A 24,154-nucleotide genomic window follows, 5' to 3' on the forward strand; every position below is an offset into this window, starting at 1 on the left:
GAAGCTCACTCCTCCAAACACCGACCGCGACAGAAGTAGAGAGCAGCCGTCGATTAAGAAAAAAAAACATGAATAATGAATGCAGCTGACAACTATGTTGACAGCTGACCCGCGTTATCTGTACGGCGGCTAACGTAAACAGCATCCGCGCGGAGCCAGCGCACCTCGTAAACATGCTAAGGTTCGCTAGCCGTTACGTTATATTCCTAGCTAGCTGTTAGCAGTATGTCGCACAAACAGTTCACATGTGGTTCTTCAGCGCCGACTACAACCACTCCCACCGAGGATACCAGCCCATACATGCATTTTTACTCACTGTCATTTAGCAACACTGTTTAGGGAAGTTGACGCTTCGTGCTGCGGCTACGCTCAGGATAGACTGGCAGCGGTTTGCCCCAACAGACTGGCATTCACAACCGCTTTACATTACGTAGAGATAAAGTTAACAGTAGCCACTGCTAAGTACCTAGCAACATCAACTTGACATCCGCTCACATCACGCACACGGGTGATGCTGCTGTGGTGGGAGAGGCACGGATTTAATCACACAGCGTTTGGCTACATCTGCAGTGTCGCACGTAGCCCTACTAGATGCAGCTTCGGTTAGTTATACATTTAGTTCGGTTAAGTTAAAGCACTTTCTCTTGACAGCCACCGTTAGCTAATCCTTGCAAAGTGGCCAAAGCTAGCTAGCGGACAGTCGAAGGCTATTTCGTGATCCCCACTGATGCTATTACATACTGAATTAGCGTGGCTTCCCAGGAGCACTGTGGCAAGGCTATGCAAACTACAAGATAGCGCAACTTAATACCCACATAGAAAATAAAATGCGTTTTATTCCCGTCACAGGTAAAGCCAAGAAACATTCATCACAGCATGGCAGGTTTTGCACTTCACTCCAGTTACCTACCTAAAGTCCAAGGCTCTGACTGAAAAGAGTGGCGTTTGCCAAGGAAGCTACAAGATCTAGTGAGTACTTCAGTATCACTGTTGATTAGAAAGGATTTCCTATTTCTGCAGCGTTGACTATCTCCAGCTCCAGCAGTGAGTGAGTGATGTCTGGCTGGTAAGAACCACTGATGTGGATTCCAAAACTACTATCACGGCAAACCCAGCAATATGTCACTCCGATACATTTTACGAAACAAAGTAAACCTTGATTCACTAATTAATTCGTTACTCTAATAATTTTCCAGCGGGGCGGTGTAGAGGTTGTGTGCCTGCGCCTCCTCTCCTCTCTCAAGCAACTAACTCGCAACCGGTTGAAACCGGTTCAGACTGGGAGATTCCATCTCGGTTTAGTTTTCAGCCGATGGCGCCGCGTAAAGTTTGGACAGTGCTCACGCCCACAGCGCGCCGCGATTGGGCGCGGGTTCGCCGGAGACTTCCTCGTTGGCGTCCCATTGGACGAGCGGCCTGTCTGTTTATTTCAATTCGCTCAAGCGCCCACGCGACTACTCCGCCCGGAGAGAAAAAGAGGGCAGACTCCCATGCAGAGTGGACCTGTACATGACTCCGCTTATCAGAATAGCGAATAAGTGAGCGACCGCTGTTTATTGCTATTCCTTTGCGGGTCAAGTTATACATTACTTCCATTAATGTAAATGCCGAGTGGCACTCATGCACGTGCGTACAGTGCGAGGTATAAAACTAATGATTCCGTGTCCACTTTGGACTCTGTGAAGCTTCGCCTACTTTTACTGTGATACACCGCGAAAAACAAGTCGGCCGTGTTACGCAGGTTACACTTTTTGAGCTGAGCGATATGATGAACCGCAAGTACCATTCATTTGCCTGTTGCTTGTAAGCTGGTAATTTTCCACCAGCCACGAGTGGGAGTGGTTACATGATCATGAACGCACGGGGTTAGAAAAACGACCTGGAGGAGAATCTGTTTCCCGAATGGGCGACAGTAACAAAGTGAGCGCCCGGACTTTCACAGATGTGGTGTCAAGTGACGGAGGAGGCAACAAAATGTGGGAGAATTGTGTGTTTATTGTGCTAATTGGGAGCCGTGTTCAGTGTGCACCGCTGTCAATTGAGGATGCAAACATGACAGCGTTTTTTTTTCTCTCCCCCTCTCTCTCTCACTCGCTCTCCTTTGTGGTCACGTGGTCCAGCGCGCTACTTGATGGAAAAATACTGGATTTGGTGTGTAGTGGAGACAGTACACAACCCAGTAAAGTCATTCAGGAAGGATTTTTCGAAGGGCGTTTGAGTCTTTACCCAGCAACACTGTCTGCCACTCATTTTCTTTATGTCTCGATCGGCGACCCCACAGAAACATGTAGCGAATCCTTTATGACATTTTGAAGTGGTGTGCTGATCGAATGCTGTTTGTGCCGAGTCTCCTCAGCTCTGTTTTCTGTTGTGTTGCATTGGAAAGCAAATGACATGTTGTCCTTTTCATGTTTTGCATATCAGTGTAATTGCAGCTAAACCTTGTTCTTAGTAGTTGCACATTTTAGACATTGAAACTAGTGCATTATAATGAGTCAACTCAAAGCACATGCCCTAATGCACGCAATGCATTACAAGTTGATTTCTGATCTCAATGTAGGAATCAGGTGCAGAGTAATCATACCTTTCTTATGAAATAAAAGTTATAAGTTATTGTATCTATGCACTGTTGGTGTGTCCTTGGATCAGCCTCGCACATCAGACAGTCGACCTGTATCCGAGCCTTTGTTATTAACAAACAAGATTTCAAAGCCTGTTATCTGTGTGTTGATTCATGAATGCCATTTGCTTTGCCCTCCATGCTGCCACGTTCCTAGAATCCCCACCTCTTGCAAGAAGACACACACTTCCAAGACACAAACAGGTCAGTCAACTTTTCAGGAAAAGAGTTTTGAGTGTTTTGAAGTTCAGCGTAAGACATACAGCATGTGGGATGGGGCATTAAAGGTACACTATGTAATTTTGGGGAAGAACAAGAAGGATCTTCATTGACTTGTATTTATGTCTCAACTATTTCTCTTCATTGTCATTACTTATTAAACAAACTAACCTTAACAGACAACACAATTTCATACTGTTTAGCTTTATTTATATTTGGCGGACCCTGCCACCTTTTGAGTTTTGTACAGTGTTCCGTGGACCTTATTTTCCTCAGAGAACATCTTGTCTAATCAGTTCAAATTCTGAATGAAGTTCTTCTTCAAAACTATATAGTGACCCTTTAATGTAGATCTTTATCACACAATCTGTCCTGTGTCCGCTAGATGCTTTAAATATTCTGGTTTACCATTTGCATTTAGTGTATGCTCACAGTTGTCCATGCTTGTGATTTTGGCTGTGATATTAGATTTAGCAAAAAAACAAAAAAACAAGCAGGAAAGACTTCCATTATGTTTTTATCAATCCACTGTACAAAAAAATTTAAATGCTAAATGTTCAAACTATACATTATGAATGCAAATAAACATACATCTGCAAGTTTATGAATGTGGACCCTCAGGAATAACCATTCACTCTAGAGAATGTTTGGTTCAGGTGTAGTCACTTGCAGTGAAGTCATAGTGATTAAAACAATGTCATAAACTCATGTCATTCATAAAAACGGATCTTTATAAGGCATAAACATCAGCTCTATTTTCAGAGGAGTGATCTCTAATGCCTTTCAATTAAAGTAGGTCGTACTCTCTAAAGTTTACATCAGTCTGATATAATAAAAAATAAATGACCATAAAAATCTGTGTCATTTCATTCAGAGATATTTTGTTCAACGGGAGTCGGCAGCCTCCAGGCTCTCGCTGTCGACAGCACTGAGCTGTGAGTGCAGTGCTGGAATTTATTGTTACACATGTGTGAAGTTTGGAGGTAAGCAGCACTCTGTCAGGCGTAGGCTGGTTAAATCTTGTTCTGTCTGGTTAGGGCATGGTAGTGCATTTACATATATTATCATTGCACCACACTAGGGTGCTGACCTCCATGAGGCAATCAGCTAAAAAAACGTGTAATTTGTCGCTCTGGCTCATGCTGCTGTTGACCCAGTGCCTGAGTATTCAGTAAATGAGACTTCAGCGGTGAAAGGGGAATTTGTAATTTGTATCGCGTAATAACACCACTTTGACACACAGCAGAAGACAACATGTCAGCTATATGTTAAGGTCTGTTTAAAAGAGTAAAAACATTTAAAGTGCATATATTTGGTGATAGTTGGTGCAGAATATAACTTCTGTGAAATAAGACAAGAATTCTCAGCTGCCCTATGATGAGCCTGCCACTCCAGTCCATGCTTTAGCCAGGACATTATATCAACAAATAACTGTGCCATCTTCTGCAACTGCGAGAGTATAAAACCACTGCATTTTTCCTGTGATCATGGAGCTCCCTCTACTGGGGATTTATAAAGGAAACAAATCAACTTAAAGTGAGGCTGCACAATAAGAGGCAATATCCAGTTTGCGAGAAGCTATGTGGCAACACAGCATTATAATGTAGTGCTGTCGAGCTGCAGAGATGTCCTGGCCAACGTAAGCGCCATATGGTTTTTTGACCATATCCTGCAGCTCTACTATTAAGCAAAATTACTGCCAAAATGTATTTTTTAGCCTATCAAGTACACAAACTCACAAACAAAATATGGCTGAGATTTCTGATCCCCCTCTACAGCTGAGCTTCATTCCTAATGTCTATATATGACTTACTTACATATGCTCTTCTTTTCTCACTCTGTCTCTTCATTTCTCTTCCATTCTCTCCCCTTTTAAAAAAAATCATTTGCTAGGCACTCACAGAACGTGTTAATTCATGCCCCTGTAAACCTGTGACACTTGTATCAGGTTTAAATGAGTCATCGACGCACTTACTGCCAAAGGCTTTTAAAAAGTTACACAAAAAAAGCCTTTTTTTGGGCTTTTTTAGACTGTCCCTCATTTGAAGTTTAGGATAAGATAAATGAATATTATGTTTTTGTTGGATGCTGCACTGTGGCGACCAGCATCACAGTTACAAATTAGGAAAAAATTACGAAGAACCGCGGGGAAAACTGTGGGGAAATCAACAAGCTGACCTTTTCCACCAGTATATGACCAGGCTGGCTGAGAGGGTCTGCATGGATACATCTCACACACTTTCATTGGAGTTCCAGCCACTCTCCAGCCATTCCAGTCGTAGGTATAGATATTCCAAGATCAGAACCAGCACAGCAAAAAAATGTTTTATTCTTAACTAACCCAGATGCGTGAGCCATGGGAGTCTCGTGAGATACATGAACCAGGGGATGTGAAATGCATGGATACATAGAGGATGTGTAGTATACTACTGATTTTTTTTTATGACAATTGTTGACGTACATGATTTTTTGTCTATCTGATATGGTTTAATGTGTCTATATGTTCTGTGCTGTATCATTATTTTGCCTCTAAAAGGATATTAAAGTCTTTCTAAGTCTAAGAGTCATAATGTGTTTGGGTTTACACTCACAACGGGGCTCTGGGTTTCTGGGTCCAGCAAATTATTTTGGTGAATTTTTCCAATCCAAAATTCAACCTTTCACCAAACAAAAGCTAAGATCAGTTTAAATCTGTGTTCGACCAGAGAACCTTGCAGGAACCTGCTTTCAACTTAAAATGTAATTCTACATAGCGTTCTGTATTCCCAGTTTAACAAGCTGTAACTTGCCATACAACGTTTTCTGTTCTCCCTTTTCACCCTCTGTGAGCTCATTAGCCAGCTCGTGTAGATGTCGGTTCAAGACACAATCTTAACACGTTCTTCGCATTCTTTTTCACCCATAACCACATTTTTAGAAGATCCTTGAAACTCTTTAGGGGTTAAAATTCACTGTGACCTCTTTTCCTGATCTTGAGATAATACCCTTAATGATTTGACCTATTAAAAGGGAAAGTACATTTACTAGGCAGTCGGAACAAAATGATAACAATCACAATATGTTGCTGAATCTTCCACATGGGAATACGTTTCTGTAAACCACAGAGCTCTTCCAACAATATTTATATATTAAATATATATATATGTTAACATTTTTTAAACATAACATTTAAAAAAAGCCTGTCCAACTCTGTCTTTACTGATTTGAATACTTTAATTCTTATCTTTGTCTTGTCATCTTTCTCAGTTCACCTGATTTTTTACATCAGAGACACGTTGACTTGTTGCAGAGGGAAAAGCACAGGTATTACTAATAACTGAATACTGGCTTTGTACCCTGAAATAAAAGCAGCTAAATTAAATTAAGCCATCATTTAATTGTATTTTAATTTTGCCTATGCCTTCCTACATGTCAGAACATCTCCTGTGTAAAGTGATTAATGTCAAACGATTCTTTTTCATTAGATCTGCATCGCTTCTGGTACTCACCAGCGGGCTGTTCTCCTGTAAGTTACCTATAAATTACCTGTTCACCCTCTGTAGACTGAAACCCACTGACACCATTTCAGCTCACCTGTCTACACCAATCTTATGTTAGTTAATTGTGTTTTCGTAAAGCCAAGATGTTAAAAAATGCAAAAGTTAAGATAAAATGACCTGCAGTCCGGTCAGTATTCTTCATACATTTATCATTTAAACATGAACCTCAAATACCTTCAGCAAGTCATCGAGCCGGGATTGTGTTTTTTAATCAGTGACAGTTGATAGTTTTATGTAATGAAGGGTAAAGAAAAATGTCATTTGGCACCTGTTGCAACCCACACATACACACCCACTTGCTTGCTGTTTTGGCACATTGTGTGTGTGTAACCTGTCGCCTCCAAGTTCCCATCAAGCACACTGCAGACAGATCAATATGAATAGACGCTTCTTTACAATCCCAGATACCGTGAAACCAAACAGTACTCCCACGCTGCACCCTACTTAGAATTACACCTAACTGTCAAGACCCAATTCAGGGGTTAGAACAAAAGAGTTTTTCGATTGAAGGAGTAATATTACACTCATTTTCAGGTTTCATTGTTTTATTTTGAGAGAATAGGTTTATATGCTTTAATGTTTAAAATCCATCAGTTTCCTCATACTGTCATTTGCCGGACGACATTCTACAAAGTCCACAGGAGGAGTCATAGACCAGATGATTTCCATGGTTTTCTATTATCAATTGAAAGGTCACTAAATGTCCCCTCCACCTTGTTGACATTTTGCAACTTTAACTGAATTTGAACTACACAGGTCATTTGTCCAGTAGATTACACCGGCACATCACAAAACGACATTTGCATTGATGAGCGTGCAGCTGCTATTATACTGGGATTGAATGATAGGAAACAGCTTCAGTGGAATTCACCTGAACCTGTTAAATGTAGTCGTCCATCTTTTAGGTGAAAGCCTCGGCCATCACATGGTGCAATCACCTGCAGCTTGATATCTGCAAAACCAATGAGAGAAGGTTCATGGTTTTGTCTGTGATTTAGTGTGACGTCTCAATTTGCATTTACATATTGAGATGCTCACCCCAACAAATTTACTGACTCTGAAACAACAATTCTGCAATATTACATATTTTGTAACAGGTAATACGGTTCAGTAGTTGGTAGGAAAAGTAGAATTCGCTAAACTTGATGAAGTCAGTCATCCTGTCAAATCCCTGTTGGGATATTATAGGAATATTTCCTCGCAACAGATGACACAAAAATTAAAGGCTGCGCTCCAAAACACACAAGTCTCAGTGAAGCTTGATGACAGTTTTGAGTCCTGCAGTGTGTAACTCAACAAGCCTCCTTACTTGAGGTGCATTATCCTGTTCATTGCTTGCTTGTTTTATTTGTTTGAATAAAATTTGTGTTAATGGAGTTATGACTTTCTATATTCTGGCTCAATAAGAAGGATTTCTGGTCAACATATGCTACATACCAGGATCTCTGTCAGCCATATGCTGCGCTTCTGCAAATCAGCCACCAGATGGACCCTTGGTTACTCAGATGTAGGCCTCATTCAGAGAGTTTCAGAGTTTGCCTACTGATTAAGTTTTTACTCATTCCATTCAACGTCACTTGCATATTCTTCACATACATTAACATTTCCTGGGTGCCACGTATAGAGGGGAAGCATTTTCATCATCATCATCACTTTTTATGATGCATTGTTATCAGTGCAGTTTATATGGCGTTGATGCCGTTGTTTCTAAGCCTTGTCCATTTTCCCCCATGTTCTGTTAAACTCAACTTCCTACGCTCTTTTTTTCCATCATCATCACTACGTCTAACTACTATCTGTGTCCGGATGACTTGTCTCGAGACAGTTTTCTTGTAAAGGCCTTCCCACCAGCTGTAAGTAGAATTTTCACAGAGTAATTATCATCCTTCAGCACCACTTTAGTTTTAATGTCCTGGTATGAAATAAAACACTTCTCAAAGGTTTTATGTCTTCACATCTCCTGATTCACTCCATCCCAAAATGGCTCTATTTTTAGGCAACTCCAGAAAAAATGTGTCTGTATGGCCACACTGCCTCCATCTTACCCGACACGCACATGATTGGAAGTTTAAGCCTGATATTGCATTAGAAAGTTCAGAGATGCTGCTGCTCCAGCGGACTATCCATAGAACATGGCTGATGCCACCACAGAGTCATAGGAAGTTGTCAGGAGTGCCCTCTGCACTGAGCTTCTTCAGCAGATGGAGTCCGCTCTGACCTTTCTTTTTTGTTGCTGCAGTGTGATCAGTTCAGTCCAGTTTACTGTTCTGTTGAACTTCCGGGTACTTATAAGATGTCACCATCTCAATGTCTGTTCCCTGGATGTTCGCCTGTGTGCAGGGTTGTCTGTGCCTGCGGAAATCCACCACCAGCTCTTTGGTCTCCCTAGCGTTGAGCTGGAGGTGGTTCCGCTGGCACCAGTCTACAAAGTCCAAAGTCTCTCTAAGTCTAAGTCTAATTATTTACCAATCTTTGATTATTAATACTCACTTTTGTTGGTACTTTTGTGCCAGTCTTTCTGTCATTATTGTATTCTTTTCTATTGATACAATTAATATGAATAGATATAAATATGAATTGAATGTTTTGCCTTGCTCAAAGACACATCAACAGTAGTTGCTCAAGCCGCCAAGAGTGTTATTCATTCATTCCCTCCACCTGCCCGGGTTTCCCCTGCCACTCTGGGGCTTCAGATGGGCAATTGTCCTGTCACCAGCTCACTTTTCCGACCCTCGGGCTGCCAAGTCACAATCTATTTCCCGACTGCTTATAGAGATTTGCTGGTTGGATGGAAGTGTACTCAACAGGCTTTCAGTGCAGCCTGACCTACTGGCTTCAATAGCACGTGCAGAGAGCTTAGCTAATGGTCTGTTTGCTAAGCCGAAGCTCAGATAAAATGTCCAGCATTTTCCTAAACTACTGTATATTTTATTAGATTTAGTTTTAATTTCAGTGTGCTACTGTATTATGTAGTGTTGGATGTTTTCTTCTCTTTCCTTTTAGTCACTAGGGATGGCAATATATGTTGGCTGGTCGATCATACCATGATACAACACAGGGTTGGACACTGAAATGCAAGATGTTCAGGGTTAGAATTGAGCATTGAGAGGGTGAGTTGAGGAGGAAAGAAGTAGCTCTGTAGTCTGGTGGTATGGCATCGGATACTTCTGTATCTTTTGCCAGATGGCAGCAGGGTACACAGACTGTGACTTGGTTGGGGGTTGTCTTTAAGTATCCTTTGGGCTCTGTGTTGACATGTAACTTCACTGATATCACTGATGCTCGGTATTGTATACATGAATGAACAGACATTCAAATATAACCACCAAGAGTGAAATCAAGTCAGTTTGATGCAGAAACAACCTTTCAGTCACAAGGTAGGAGCTGCAGTCCCTCTTTGGCAGTTGAAATACAGTCTTTTATGAGTTGTATTGGCAAAAGGTAAAAAGGACTGGATTAGTTATAATCTAGGGCATAGAGCCAGTAAAATAATGGCCAGTCATAAGGATAATTGCACTAGAGATCAATTCTTTATTTTATACTTAAGCCATACATAAATCATGTCAATAGCAGTCTATTTTCCAATATTATATTACTATATTAGACGTACAAACACATAATATCAGTACTATTGCCTGTGATTATGTAAATGTCATTCCCTGATTATGATATAAACTGCAAACACTTTGGCCACATTTGTGATTGATTGGTTACAAGAAACGTTACAAACATACCTTTGCTATTACCATGGACATAAAGGTGTTTGCATGTGTTGTTATGACTGTTTGATCCAGATAAAAGCTGCGGTAGACGTATATAAACTGGGCTATACTGCTTTAACAGGCTGCGCACGCTCCCGTGGACAGAAATCAGTTTCTGGCAGACGATCACTTTTTGGCACCACACCTGTAACTCAGGTATATCAGCACTGCTAAGCGCAGCGCTGCCCTCTTGTGGGAAATGTGCAAGACACAAATTTCTGTCTGAGCAGTACCATCATGACAAAGTATTGAAAATATGGTAGAAAGCCCGTTGACTACCTTTATGTACACAGGAGTGTCCAAGGTATGTGTCATGTTACATAAAACATAGTAACGGTTGTATTCTTTTAATACGGACAAACCTCTGATTAAATTATGATGACACTTAAATATTTATATATATTGAACCATTGCCAGTGCACCAGTGTGTTGTGGGCCCCTGTTTGCAATCCACCACACTTTGCATTGTCTGTTTATTCAGCACAAATGTATTTTTAGTGAAATTGTGAAATTAGTGAAACATATTTACAATTAATTAATTACCACAAAATGACCAGCCAAACTGTGAACTTGGAACCTTTGGCCCCCCTGAGTGTCTTGTTTATGGTCCAGCCTTGCTGGGAATGGATCAAGAATGCCCAATCTGAATCAGATGAGGTCATGATCTTTATATAAACAAGGAGGAAATTTATCTAAACATGAGCTGGTATCGATTAAATACACACATAAATACACAATAGTGTGTAATCAATCAAACTACCGCACAACTATCATATCACAGCCTCTCTCCACACCTATTTCCACATCTGCTGGTCTGCCATCTGCTCTGCAGCTACTTCAATAATGGCTTGCAGCTGCAAAGAAAGGGGGGTAGAAGGAAAAACCCAGAGGGGCGAGAGGTACAGGGAGGGTGGGCAGGAAGGGGGGGAGGGAGGGAGGGAGGAAGGAGGAAGGAGGGGGCGGTGAAAGCAGAGCTGCGATGCAGACAGCGAATCACATGAGCAGGGATCTGTTTACAAACTGAGAGCTGTAGACGAGAAGTGGAGAAGAGAGAGACAAGGAAGGAGAGAGGAGGAGAGTGAATGTGAGAAGAAAACACAGGCGAAGGGAGGAGAGCCTGAAACTGAATTAACATTAGCTGCATTGTCTTCCTGTGTTATACTGTAGACCTCCTTGTGTTCTTTGTTCAGAGCAGGGAGGCAGGAGAAGACATGAGACGCTGCTTTCCACAGGAACACTGAGGCTGCCTGCCTGCCTCACTGCCTGCCCTGCTGGCTGTGTGCTGCCGGGAAACTCATCCATGTCCTTCCCTTTGTCTCTCCTGCCACAGCAGGTTTTCACAGCCTGAGAGGAGGAAGACGACGTGGAGATCTAAAAGGAGAGGGCAGAGGAGGGAGACGGGAAAAGAAGAGGAGGAAGGGAAGGAGAGACTCGTGACAATGTTTTGAAGAGGAGACAAAACAAAAAAAAGCGAGGACTGCGCATCCAGAGGTACATAACCAGAGTGTTGGATGGGATTTGTAGGAGTATCTTTCCCCATACTCTCAGTTATATTGGTGTCTGTTTTGTCCACAAGGCACACAGGTTCACCTCCAGGACTGTTTTCTTTGTCCTTCAGTAAGGATAACCCAGGAATACTTCCATTTCTTTCCCTGATACACTTAAAGATTTTGGGCATACTAACTCTCAGCTGAAGTAGATTTTTGTATTTGTGTATGCAGACTGAGGTTTCACTGTTCAAATGGGCCCTGTGTCTTCTTGAGGAACTGGGGTTCGGTCTGTTAACCCCCAGACCATAAGGATTTTCTCACCTCACATCCACTCTATCAACTATCAGGATCAACTAGTCTGATACTAAAGAGTAGTGGACGTGGCGATCGAAGCTCCCTCGACTGTGCAGACCAGACTTTGTTATTTTGGAGAGGTCACGACTCCAAAGATCTTCTGGGTCTGCCAACCGAACACTGTCAAATCTGATGCGTCCTGTCCTGTGGTGTAAAGGTAAGTCCTCTGGCGCCAGTTGCACCATTAGCTAAGTAATGATGCGTTTACCAAGTGGATATTTATACATCACTAACTTAACCCAAACTAGTTGTATTTCATATGTGCTCTGCCCTCAAACACTCTTCACCAGTGCCGTACTGAGTCTGTCTGAGGGCCAGGGGCGAACATTTTTTTTAAAGGGCACCAACTGCATGTGGTGGAGCACCAGCACGCAGAAAGCAGGTCCATTTGAATGCAATACTGTAATAAAAAACATACAGGCAAGGACATGCCAACTAATTGTAGGCATGAAGGGCATATTGCACAGTGATGGCAGTGAAATGGCTAGCTAAATACAGGTGCAATCGTAAAATGACCAGCTCCTGTGTGAGGAAGTTCCTGCGTTCCCACTGCCTCTTTGACGGCAGACGACACGCTCGTGCTAGGCTGCTAGGCTTGTGCCGCTCAGGCTGCGTCGCTAGCTAACACTAGCTGGCCAGCTATAGCTACACCATGAGTTGCTAGTGTTTGCTAAACAGCCTACCTCGCAAGCTAATGGTCTTGTGTCTCTATTTCCTAGTTGTAGCATACTTCTGTTTTACTCAACAGTGGTAACGGAAATCTATGTTTGGACCACTGTGGCCTTGCTTTATTTTACTGCCCCTGGTTTTTGGGTCATCAGAACAGAGTGGGATACAGGCAGCCCACGTCAACACGTGGGCTCCGCACACCTGGCATAGGGTTGCTTCTTCCCACTGGGAGACAGTGTCAGATGCTTGCAGTCTTCCTCAGCCACTATCACCCCTACTGCCATGCCTCATTTCACCAGTAAAGAGCAACCTCAGCACTTTCATCTTGCCACGCTAACACACGGGGCGTTTGGGGGATGGGGTTGCTTCTGTTTCCCCTTCACGTGTCCAGGTGAGGTGAATTTAGAGAAGTGGAGATCTGATGCTCGTCCTTCTCTGGTCTCTCATCCTGATGTTGTCTCTGCCGCAAATCCTGCTTGCTGTGTGTTCTCAAAGAACTGCAGTTGCAGCCAGGTAACTACTATTTTGCATTTAGAGGTTACTAAGTATTTGCACAAAGTAACTGCCAGGTGTAACAGTTACTAAGCTAACAGAAATAACTGATGCATATAGTTCTTGTTTAAGAGTAAAAGAAGGAGCCTAACTTGGTCAAAATGCTGTTTTTAAAAAGATTTGAACATGGAATATTTTTTATTTCATTACCCCAAAATAATAACAAAAAATGATCCCAGAGAATGTTAGCTGAATAGCTAAATAAAATTTGGTTACGTTAATTTTATTAGATATTTTCCCACGCAGTGTTACTGTTCATTTATAATCTATGGTTTGCCCTCTTGAAACTGTTATGTTAAGTTATGTTAAAGCTTTCTTCTTACGTATTTGATTTTTTTTATTGGCCCGTCTTTACTAGTACTAGTTGATTTTAAATGTAAAACTTATGAAGGACTTTCCACACAAACGTACTACTTGCTTGTTCACACATAGAAACCAAAGCTGTTATTTCTTTTTAACAGTGTTCAGGTACAGTCCTGTCCAGACTGCATACATTTGCACAGTGGCCTACCGTTTAGGGCGCCACTATCAATGATTTACTAACATCGTGCTAAGATTACAGCTGCCTCCTCCTTCACCTAAACCTTCTCTCAAACCCTCCCCTATAACCCCTCACAACTGTCCTGCTTTGACCCCTAGTCTATCAAAGAATGACTCCTGAACCACGAGGTCACCACCACAGTGTGCTAAGTTGTGGCCCTTGACCATAAGAAATAGTTAACTGCAGCTGTTTAAGGTTTGATGCATGATGTGGAATGAAAAGTGCTCAGTTCAAGCCCCTCAGGCTGAAATCACTTATTTCTCTCCTAGCGCAAACTACAGCAAGTGACTAGTCTTCGGCCAAGAAGCAAGTGGAACACATTCCTGTGTGCTGCAAGGATGGTTGTAAAAGTTCACATGAAAGGGCTTTGCAGTAGTGGAGAGGTGCTTTTTGCTGTAGGATCTATGAACTTTGTTAATATGTGTAAGATTTCTCTCTTGATAAAACCACTGAATGCATGAGGATATAAATCACCAGCGGGGGGATCTAAATTCTCGCTTAATAGATGGTTCTTCTGTAGCGTAACTCAGTTTGATCCTAATTGCTATGGATTTATGCCATTATGATTTTACATTACATTAAATGACACTGATTTCGCAGGCGCTTCGATGAAACACTTTTGAGCAAATAACAAAAAGCAAGTTCAGTGTTACAGTTTAAAAATAACAGCAGCAAAAAATAGTCAGAAGTGTTTTTCTCTACACAGCTTTTTCCTTTTCGTCCACTTCCTCACATACTTCTTATTTAAACAGAATCAAAAATGACTCACCTCAACTTCTGTTATTACATGATTTTACACATAACCTTATCTCAACTTTATCTCAGTTTTCAAAAAACTTTTGTTGCTCAAAAAACCCTACTGTGTAAGCAGTATTACAGTGCAATTCAAAACACAAGTCTTTACAGTTACAGTGTGTGTGTCAGGCATTACAAGTTACACCAAAACGTGCCTACATATGTCTTCTAAAGTTTTACCCCATATCCTTAGGAGGAGGATGCGGGGAAAGTATGGCATTGTCAGATATCAGCCATCAATGTATGGCATAATTCTGATGTGAAAACATATGCGAACCTTGAAAACACACTGGCAAGGACCCATTAGCGGGCTGTCATACAAGCAAGCGGACAAACAGAATACAGAAAATATCTACAATGAACCCACAGTAACAGGCCTTAATGGGAGAGCTATGCAGCACAAAGATTGAAAGAGTTTATTGTAATAAGTAGACTTGGGTACATGTACACGCAAACGTGTCCCACTTTCCATCTGGGGACCATTAATTGTGTACTTGTAGCTCAACAACAACCATCAGAGCTTTGAATACTTTGAACAGAGCGCTACAATGCAACTTTAGACCTGAATTAATTGCTTGTTTGAGTTGGACACTGGGGCAGTTCAACTAGCTTTTAACACAACATTGTGTTTTCAGCAGACATGAACAACATTAGCATTAAAGCAACATTAACATTAGCACATGGTTCCATTCAGTTAGGTTGATAAGGCAATAATGTGTTGAAGCTTGAATCTAGACAGTTCCAGGTCTTTTGTTCCCCAGCAACTCCTGATAATTGGCTATTTAGCTGCTGAATGGTCCACTTTGTTTACCAGCTAGTAGCTAATGTGTCTCCTGTTTGTTGCAGTGGGTTTATCAGAGTTTTTTAAGCTAAAAACAGCTTCCTGCTGTGGCTGGAAACAAGGTTGAGAAGAGTGGGGAAACTGAACTACTAAACCAAAACAATGCACGGAGAAAGGCTAAAATGCTCTGCAGAGTTGAGTGGAACAGCATAACTGGGTGATAAGAATCTATGGGTTCGACTGAAAACTGTCACATTACATTTAGTCATTTGATCCATTGTGTAATTTTAACCCACGAAATTATGTTGAAAGGCAAAAATAAACTGTCGAAGTTGTGGTCGACCCAGTTTTGAGCGTGTAAGTCAGGAGAGTGAGTTCTCAGGTTTGGTGCTGTGCCTTTGTCTTGGGCACCCAAACATCTCAATAATCAGACCATTCATAGATAAATTGAACAATGGAAGCTCACCCACACCACTGCAAAACATTTATGCTAGATCATTCTGAGCAATAAACAATGTGGCTAAATCTGTGAATGCTTTCAAATGGGTTTAGTCTTTAAATGCCATGTGTGAAACACTCTTCATGCTGTTTGTGTGGAAAGTCATCCAATTTCTCTTTGTCATTCATGCTGACATTGTAAATGCCACGTGATGACGGCTGCATACCTCACATGTGAATTAACTGACTGTAGCTTTGTTTCCTGTTGGCATTTAAAATGACATTTTCATATATCTTCAAAATACATTTGAAAACATGAATGTGTATTTGCATGATTACCAACAGCAGGCTATGTTCATGAGTGCCTTGTTCTTTGTGTCAGAACAGAGTCAAATAAAAAAAACACAGTATGTTTAGTCGCATATACTGGCCAATACCAACCATTCCTGAAAATATTACATGTTGATATGACGGATATGATACAGTCTGATTCCCAGTTGTTAAAATTGTTAACACTTAACTCTGTGGGACATTTTGAATTGAATCTTAATCCGCTTCCACACAAGTATGCCTAATATATGTACTGGAAGAAATGCATATGAAGTGGATAGTTCAGATGCCTCTTTCTAAACCCTGTTTCAGAGGTTTTTTCATCCTAACTAGAAGAAGAAGACCATACATCTGAGGAAATATTGCATTTTGTAACTGTGAAAAAATATGGTGATTGCAACGACACTGTGCTGGTACTGGTGTGCACTGACTCCCATGTGATTTATTCTTCCCAGGTAGCTTAGCCACGTTGTTTTAGCATTTTCCTTTGCTCCTGTCTCCATTCCATGTCATCTTTCTTTATGTGTCTCCTCTCAGGGTGTCTGTGTGACCTTGGATTGCAGAACGTCGACCCCCACTGCAAGATGACATCCGAAGAGCTCTTCCACCTGCCGCTCAACGTCTATATCATCATCCTGGGCATTGGCCTCTTCATCCTCATGCTCAGCCTCATCTTCTGCTGCTACTTGTTTAGGTACAAAGCTGAGTAAGAGCTCCTGTGCAGGATTCACACAGTTGTCAGATTGATCTGCTGGATCAGTATTAGCATGTTCCAGTTGCAAGTCGAGATTGTTGGCACAGTACAATTCTGCAAACCGTGTATACTTTAAATTTGTATTCATATCACGTTCAGATTACATGCATGTGAGCTGACTTTCATGTCATTAGGAGGAGATCATGGTGGTGTTGCGGTTAGATGAGACCACATTTCTTGACAGCGTTTCAAAATTTCAAAAACAGCGGGGACATTCTTCACGAGACGTTGGGAGAATTTCTGTCCGTGTTTTTCTCGACAGAACCAGTTAAGCCAAAACATATCTTACCTAACCCTAAGAAATATAAGCAGACCAAAAGCATAGCGTTGTCCCAGCATGAAACTGACAGCATGTACACTGCAAACATTTGTTCTTGTGTTTGGCTTGTCCTTAAAATCTGACATCATTCAGTCAAATTCATCTACCTCTGAGCAGATAATCAGACAGATAGCTGCACCTTGCGTGCATACCAAGGTTATGTACTGAAGAACTCTGGTCATTTCGACCTAACTGCTTGTGCAACAGTTAGTGATATTCTGTATTTTTCTTTCAGAGCATCCCCGAACTTCTTGGCATTTGATTGAGTTGTGGTTGTTGTTTTTATCTGCAGTGGGGGAGAGCAAGAGATCTAGACTATTATCTGTTACATCGGCAGAAATTAAATTGTCATCGAAATACTTCAGATTAAAATGCATCAGGATTGAAATATCAATAGGCTGCATGACTTTAAAATTTAAATTTTCCAGCTGAACACCTGAGTTTTAGTAGCCATAAGCATTCAACCAACTTATTAACAAACACATATAAATATGGCAAAGGCAAGTTAATGTCCTGCGGTCATCTGGGGAATACGTTTTCTGCCTTCAGTACAGTATGTGACAAAACAACTTAAGGCGGTGATCTTAGCCATAGCTGGACTTGCCAGTTGGACATCGTCTTGTACCACTTGGCTCGGCGCAGTTGGTATCAGTCACATGAAACCACCAGCCAGCAGATAGTCCTAAGTTGTATTATGGGCTGGTTCCATATGCACAAATTGTGATCTCTGACCGTGTGCATTAACAGATAGTGTTATACTGAACTTCTTTAAGTTATTCAGAGACTGGGTTTCAATATTTTTCATGAACTGCATTCAGTTGGTTCAGGTAATCAGTTGAGGCAAAGGCCTCTCATTGTATCACACAGAAACACTTCACTGGATTATCTGTTCACAAAGGTAAAAAAGATGCTTAGGGCTATAACAGACAGGTTCGGAGTAGGTCAGTGTTCTTCCAGGATTTCTGGAAAAACCTGTTCAGAGATCTATCTTGGCTAAGAAACGTGATGCTTTGTTAACTTATTTGGCTGCCAGAAAAATACTTTTGAAAACAGAATCTGGGAATATTTAAAGTTGGTCGTTTCATATAGTGAAGGCAAAGACATGTAGGCTGCTTGGAAGCCCCCAGATTTGCCTGGAACATCTGTAAAATCAGTCGTTTCCCAAAAGGTTTGAAAAAGCTGTGTATCTCAATTTTGAATACACATTTTATTCTACTTCACTGAGCACAACATCAGGAGGCTCATACGAGGGCATGTCCTTGAAAGTCTTATAGATCTACTCACAGTGAGCGTAGATGCACAGGCTGTTACTTGAATCTGACATTGTGTGAATTCCAGGACTGCTTGAAGCAATATCTCAGCTGATTCATGCAGCATGTCAAGACATGTCCCGAGCAAGACAGATATGGAGCCATCAGCCACACAGTAGAATTTCTACTATAAATCACATTATAATATTCGTTTTATGTCCTTCATAGGCTCAGGCGACAGGGCGCAAGAGAGCAGTATGGATACAACGAGGTAATATGTTAAGACTATATGCTGTTTGAGTGTCAGGTTGTAATTCAGACTAATTAATTGCTCATCTGGTGAACTACATGCATTTTTTCACAAATCTGTTCTCGTCAACAGGTTGTTTTGAAAGGAGCGGGGAAGAAACTCAGCCTGCTTGGTGTAAGTTGATTATAGGGGAGGCGCACTGTTATAAAGCACTTTGAAGGAACGGAGATGACCGATGCTAACTGGAAAATTTCAAGTGTTCAAAGTCATCTTTATGCAACAAAGTTACCCCTGTAACAAGCAATGTTAACCATTACTGTTTGCAAAGTCGTCCAATTACAGCTTAAATGTAATACATGTACACTGCTGATTGCATGTTGCGCGTGCAATCAACGTCTGAGTCACTCCGGTCACTGAAGTTCAGAGGGTAACCACACAGCCAAACAAAAATCTAGTTCCATAAGCCTTCCTCAAACTTGGATGGAATGTAATCTGGATGACAGAATGATTTTAAGTTGCTGTATTAACTTTTGGTCTATTTCTAAAAGTGGTTCTATTTATCCTGGTTAAGAGAAAGAATGAAAAAACTTAGTGTAATTATATAATGAAGGCAATATCATGTATTACAGTCCTGAACTATTCTCACTTTTTTTGGCTTTTTGGCTATTGGTTAATCTATTTTGAAGGCCAGCTGACTCTGTTTCCAGCTTTCGATGTTGTGTGTTCAATTTTAATTTTGCGTGTCAGATTAGAGTCGACACACTTGTGCTGAATCGCATCTCGCTTCTCCGTTTAACACGACGATGGCGAAGGCAAAGCGCTTATCGCGTTTCAGTCAACACTGGCTTTTGGAGAACATGCTCACACATGTCAAAACACAGTTGTTTTAGCACAAGTAGGACAATGAAATTAGGATACACATGATACAACTCAAACAACTGCAGATAAATTTGACTTGCAATTTGACCCTGTATGCAGAGAAACCCCTTAGTTTTCTCTTTCATTCTAAAGACAAAAAAAATCTCCTCAAATTGAGAATGAGTCTTAGAGCAATACAGAGCTATAGGCTTACATTCCCAGTGACTTACGAGATTGTCGAAAAAGAATTGCCATTATTATAAATTGTTGCTGAATTACTTTGACCCTTTATCATGGGAGGTTTTGCTAAGCTAGACACAGCAGCGACTAGCAGCTACCCCCATGAAGTGTTATTTTAGATCCCACTACTCTTCCTGCTCAGCTGGCCTAGTTTAGGCATGGGGAGTGATATTGGTTAGGATTAAGGTAATAATATCTGGGGAAGCTCATTAGAATTGAGTAGAGTGAAGACAACGAGTAGACTACTAGCTAAACAGAGGCAAAGGTGGAGGATCCATGATGATGCAGCAGCCTTTAGTACACTACTTATTGCTTTCTCCCTGTTCCATTCTACATAATTATTGTGTCCAGGGTTTCGAAAATTGAGAACGTTAGTATAGCCTGTTCAAAGCTGTCAGTCTGCAGGCTTAATTAGCTTGATTTTTGAAAGTAGCACTACAACAATTTCAGCGCTACACACAGCGAAACCAGAGGAGCTGCTCGCAGTTATCATCACAGTGTCACTTAAATAAGTTCTTGGACATTTTGCGTTGTCTGTGTTAAACTCATACATTTTAAACAAACATATAGGTATATATTAAACAGAATATTGTTAAAGATACTGTGCAGTATGAGTGTCAATAAGGAAATTACATGTTAGCAGCTGCTGGCTGGATGTATAATGTTTCTGCTGTATAATGCCTGAATTGAGGGATATACTTTATTAACTGAAAATAGTGAAGGTGACACGAGTGTTGGACATTAACTGAATTATATACAACTTGTCATTTCCCCTTTTCCAGCAAACATGTGCCGTGTGTTTAGAAGAGTTTCGCAGCCGGGACGAGCTGGGAGTTTGCCCGTGTTCCCATGCTTTTCACAAGAAGTGAGTTATACAACTTTAATTGGTAATCATCAAACTTTCTTGCATCATTTGACTTGTTTTGTTAACGTGCACAACTATCTTTTCAAAGTTACAGTCAAAAGAAAAATCTCCGAAATGGATTTGTTGGTTTAGCTGTTTACAATCAGGCAGCTCAGTTTGCTGGCTCATACATATTGTTTGAGACTGACGATGCTAACAGTCTTGGAGAAAGGCATGTCTCATAAATTCCACTTCATGATGAATTTCTGCCTTCCACTTTAACAGCAGAGTTGGCAATAACAGTCAGAAAAAGATGATGAGCAACTTTTTCAGGGAGTCCTGCAGAAAATGACAAGCAAATTCCGGGCAGCATATGTCTTTGCACGTTTCAACACGAGCATGACTTATGCACCTGAGACCTGGTTTTGCCCCGTAGCATAGGCGTGACATTGACAACGGTGTTTTCAGACTGGTTTGCAAGCCTTTGCGACCAACATTTCTCTACCTGTGTCACCGCCAGTACCTGTTCCTGTGTGAACTAGGCAAATATCCTGTATGTCTGTATGCTAAGACCTGTTTCACAACTTTTCAGTAAACCCCCAGACTTCTGTTTCTGGTTTTGCTTCCTTAAGTTTATGCCTCGACCCACCTGTGTAACTTTGCATACTGTCTTCCTTTTGAAATTACAAAATGAGCTAACACATCTCTCCTTTCTCTTCTTCTCTCAGGTGTTTGCTCAAATGGTTAGAGATCCGCAGCGTCTGCCCGATGTGCAACAAGCCAATTTGTCGCCTCCAGCCTGACCCGCCGCAAGCACAGGAGCGACCACAGAGTCTCCTGGAGGTCTGAGAGGGGAATATGTCCAGCAGTACTGTCAAGTTGACGCCTGTCACTAAAGAGCATCCTGTTTCACTGTCCAACGGATTGTAGTTTTAGTAATGCAAACATTTATGAGGGAGAATTACTCATATAATTGTCTGGGTTCAAGTGCACAGCCAAAGAATCTACCTGGAGAATTATATGGAGGGAACTTACTGTGTAACTCTGAGACAGAGGTGGCATAGCATTCATGATCGCAGATTTAGCCAAACTATCAGGCCTAAATCCTGCAATTTTCGGATGCTTAAGCTAACGCACAAGTGCCTTAAAGCTGCAGATCCTCTAAAGGCCACTAAAAAACAGTTTCAAAATTGGTTCTCAGCAAGCTAATTCCACTTTATATGTGTGTATTGGTGACCGCTGTGCTTTTGAGTGGATAAAGTCTTTAAGAGAGCTACGTTTGCTAGACTGGCAGGCTCTGCTGGCTTTTAATTAATTTAAAGAGGTCATATTATGCTTATTTTCAGGTTCATAGTTTTATTTGGGGGTCCTAGTAGAATAAGTTTACATACTTTAATCCTCAAAAACACACTATTTTTTTTCCATACGGTGCATTGCTGCAGCGTCCGTTTTCACACTGTGTCTTGAGCGCTCTGTTTTTAGCTACGGAGTGAGACATCTCGCTTCTGTTCAGTCTTTGATGAGAATTGCACATGCATATTACTTAAGAGGCATGATGTAGCCAATCAGAGGCAGAGTAGGGTGGGCCATGGCAAGGAAGGTAGTGTGATCCAAGACGTTCTAATTAATCTGAAAGGACATCTCTACAGCTGGTAAGCATGGCTGCGGTACAGCCTTGTTTATATATATATATATATATATATACATATGTGTATATATTGGATATATACATATGTGTAAATAAATATATTTATATAACGCCTGTTACATAGTGACGCACATAAGTTATGGAAGTAAAGGCTTGACTCCAAACCAGGCATTTTAGGCATTGGTGCAGTAAATCCCAAAAAGCATAATAAGACCTCTTTAACCCCTTAAGGAACACCGTTCCAACATAGGAGCACCCTTGTATTTGGACGGAAACCAACACCTGTGTTCCAACCTCTGGTACCAAGCACATCCCTGAGTCTCAAACTATGTGGGAGCTGTCATGCTTTTAATTTCGGTATGTCATTTTGGAAAAAGAACCTTAAAATGGGGGCGTTCATTAAGAGGTTAATGTTAAAGGAAAACAAAAATGTGTCAATGCCATACACATTTATTTCGGCTAAAAATACCACAATGCAACGTTTCGCCTTTGCAGTACATATTGTCATCATGATAAACAGCATCTGTCAGCTACTGTGCACAACGTACAATCACAATTAATACTTTCACATTTTTGGGAGAAAAAAATGTTACTGCTCGCCTTTATCAATGGGCTTCTGTTTAATAAATTCCTTCGGCTGCAGGAAAACAGTAGTTAGCTTCACCCACTGAAATTTGAGTTCACTGAATGACTTGATTATCTTTTGGGGGGGAAACCAACCCAGTAAGCAGAATAAATGTTGGCCGTGTATGTTTCCTTATGCTCATTTTATAATTTCATGTTGTAACAACACTGTGCTTATGGTCCGGTTATGTTAAGGCACAAATACCAATTTGTTAGGGTTAGATAAAAGATCATGTTTGGCCGAAAAATACCTGTTTTGGTTGCCTCAAACATGACTAGAAAATGTCCTGATATCTCATTAGAAATATTCAGTGGTTTTGGACTTAAAAATGTTGAAATGCAAGCTCGTACAGTGGTCTCTATCAGCTGTGACGCCACCAACAGCCTCTCCTCCTCCTGACGTGACAGTCAGCTCATAAACATCTAATCTGAATGTGATATGAGACCTATTTTAGAAATGTTGGCATAATACAAATTAAATGTGGAGATCTGAACGTATCTAGGGTACAGAATGTAAAATGCCAACATTTTATTCTGTTGACCGGGCTCGGAGAAGCACGGGACGATTCTATTACAATTCTATTACAGTTCTTGATGCGACATCAGTACAACAGCAACATCGTGGCATCGCCACCAAAAAGATGTCTTTTGCATCATAGTAGTCTGGAGATTCTGCTGGTTGGGAAATCATTTGAGAGGCAAATGGGGTCCAATAAGACACAAAAAGTTATATGTCTTCTATTTGTGTGTCTCCCATTTTTGAGCATGTTAAGGATGTTGGAGTGTTAATGCTGTAACCCAACTACAGAGATTACTCTGCCTCCAAAGCAGCCCTGCTTCTGAGAAATGTTCGCAAGTTTGATAGAAAAGCCAACTACACGCTGTCCAAACTGCATCCTGTTCAGCTACAACTGACTCAACCACTTAAATAACACGTATACATGTATTTAAGTTATTCTTAGGGAACTGTTTTTGTATTATAAGTTTTCACTGAAGGTATTGTGTGTCAGTGATGCTAAAAAACATCAGTTCTTCAATGAAATATTAGCTCCCAGAGTCCAAGACCTGCTTTGTACTCTAGTGTTATAAATAGACTCACTGCGCTGATATGAAGAGCCTGTCTGAGCTGGTTTCTTATCTGAGCGAGGTGCGCCATAAACACCACTTTCTGTATGTATGTACTGTGTGATATACCATGAGTACTGTGTAAATTGTAAATGCTTTTACATTTTCTGACTTTAGAGAAAAAAAATATAACCAGTGTTTTTAATAAGGTCA

At 41.1% G+C, this 24,154-nt stretch overlaps 2 protein-coding genes across 11 annotated transcripts in view; one reads left to right on the forward strand and one right to left on the reverse strand.

Annotated features, from left to right (window-relative positions):
- Positions 1-1,302, reverse strand: part of xpo1b (exportin 1 (CRM1 homolog, yeast) b) — a 28,458-nt gene extending 27,156 nt beyond the window's left edge. For 2 of the 3 annotated variants that reach the window (XM_030441087.1, XM_030441086.1), the window contains exon 1: positions 317-436. In XM_030441087.1, coding sequence (XP_030296947.1) covers positions 317-322 — 6 coding nt within the window. In that variant the 5' untranslated portion in view covers positions 323-436. Of the gene's footprint in view, positions 1-316; positions 437-910 lie in introns of those variants that run through there. The other variant, XM_030441088.1, reaches the window with a different exon arrangement.
- On the forward strand, positions 1-24,154 carry LOC115596226 (RING finger protein 122-like). 8 transcript variants are annotated; one of them, XM_030441094.1, is made up of 12 exons: positions 1-181; positions 850-969; positions 2,778-2,824; positions 3,714-3,822; positions 6,086-6,142; positions 6,304-6,344; positions 11,470-12,140; positions 16,627-16,783; positions 18,641-18,683; positions 18,795-18,836; positions 20,543-20,625; positions 21,333-24,154. In XM_030441094.1, the coding sequence occupies exons 7-12, from the start codon at positions 12,116-12,118 to the stop codon at positions 21,451-21,453; spliced, it is 471 nt and encodes a 156-aa protein (XP_030296954.1). In that variant the 5' UTR covers positions 1-181; positions 850-969; positions 2,778-2,824; positions 3,714-3,822; positions 6,086-6,142; positions 6,304-6,344; positions 11,470-12,115; the 3' UTR covers positions 21,454-24,154. The 8 variants fall into 8 exon arrangements, with proteins under 8 accessions (XP_030296954.1, XP_030296955.1, XP_030296956.1 ...); XM_030441095.1 differs by lacking the exon at positions 3,714-3,822; XM_030441096.1 differs by lacking the exons at positions 6,086-6,142; positions 6,304-6,344.

This window comes from Sparus aurata, chromosome 15, assembly GCF_900880675.1.
Source record: "Sparus aurata chromosome 15, fSpaAur1.1, whole genome shotgun sequence".
Taxonomy (NCBI): domain Eukaryota; kingdom Metazoa; phylum Chordata; class Actinopteri; order Spariformes; family Sparidae; genus Sparus; species Sparus aurata.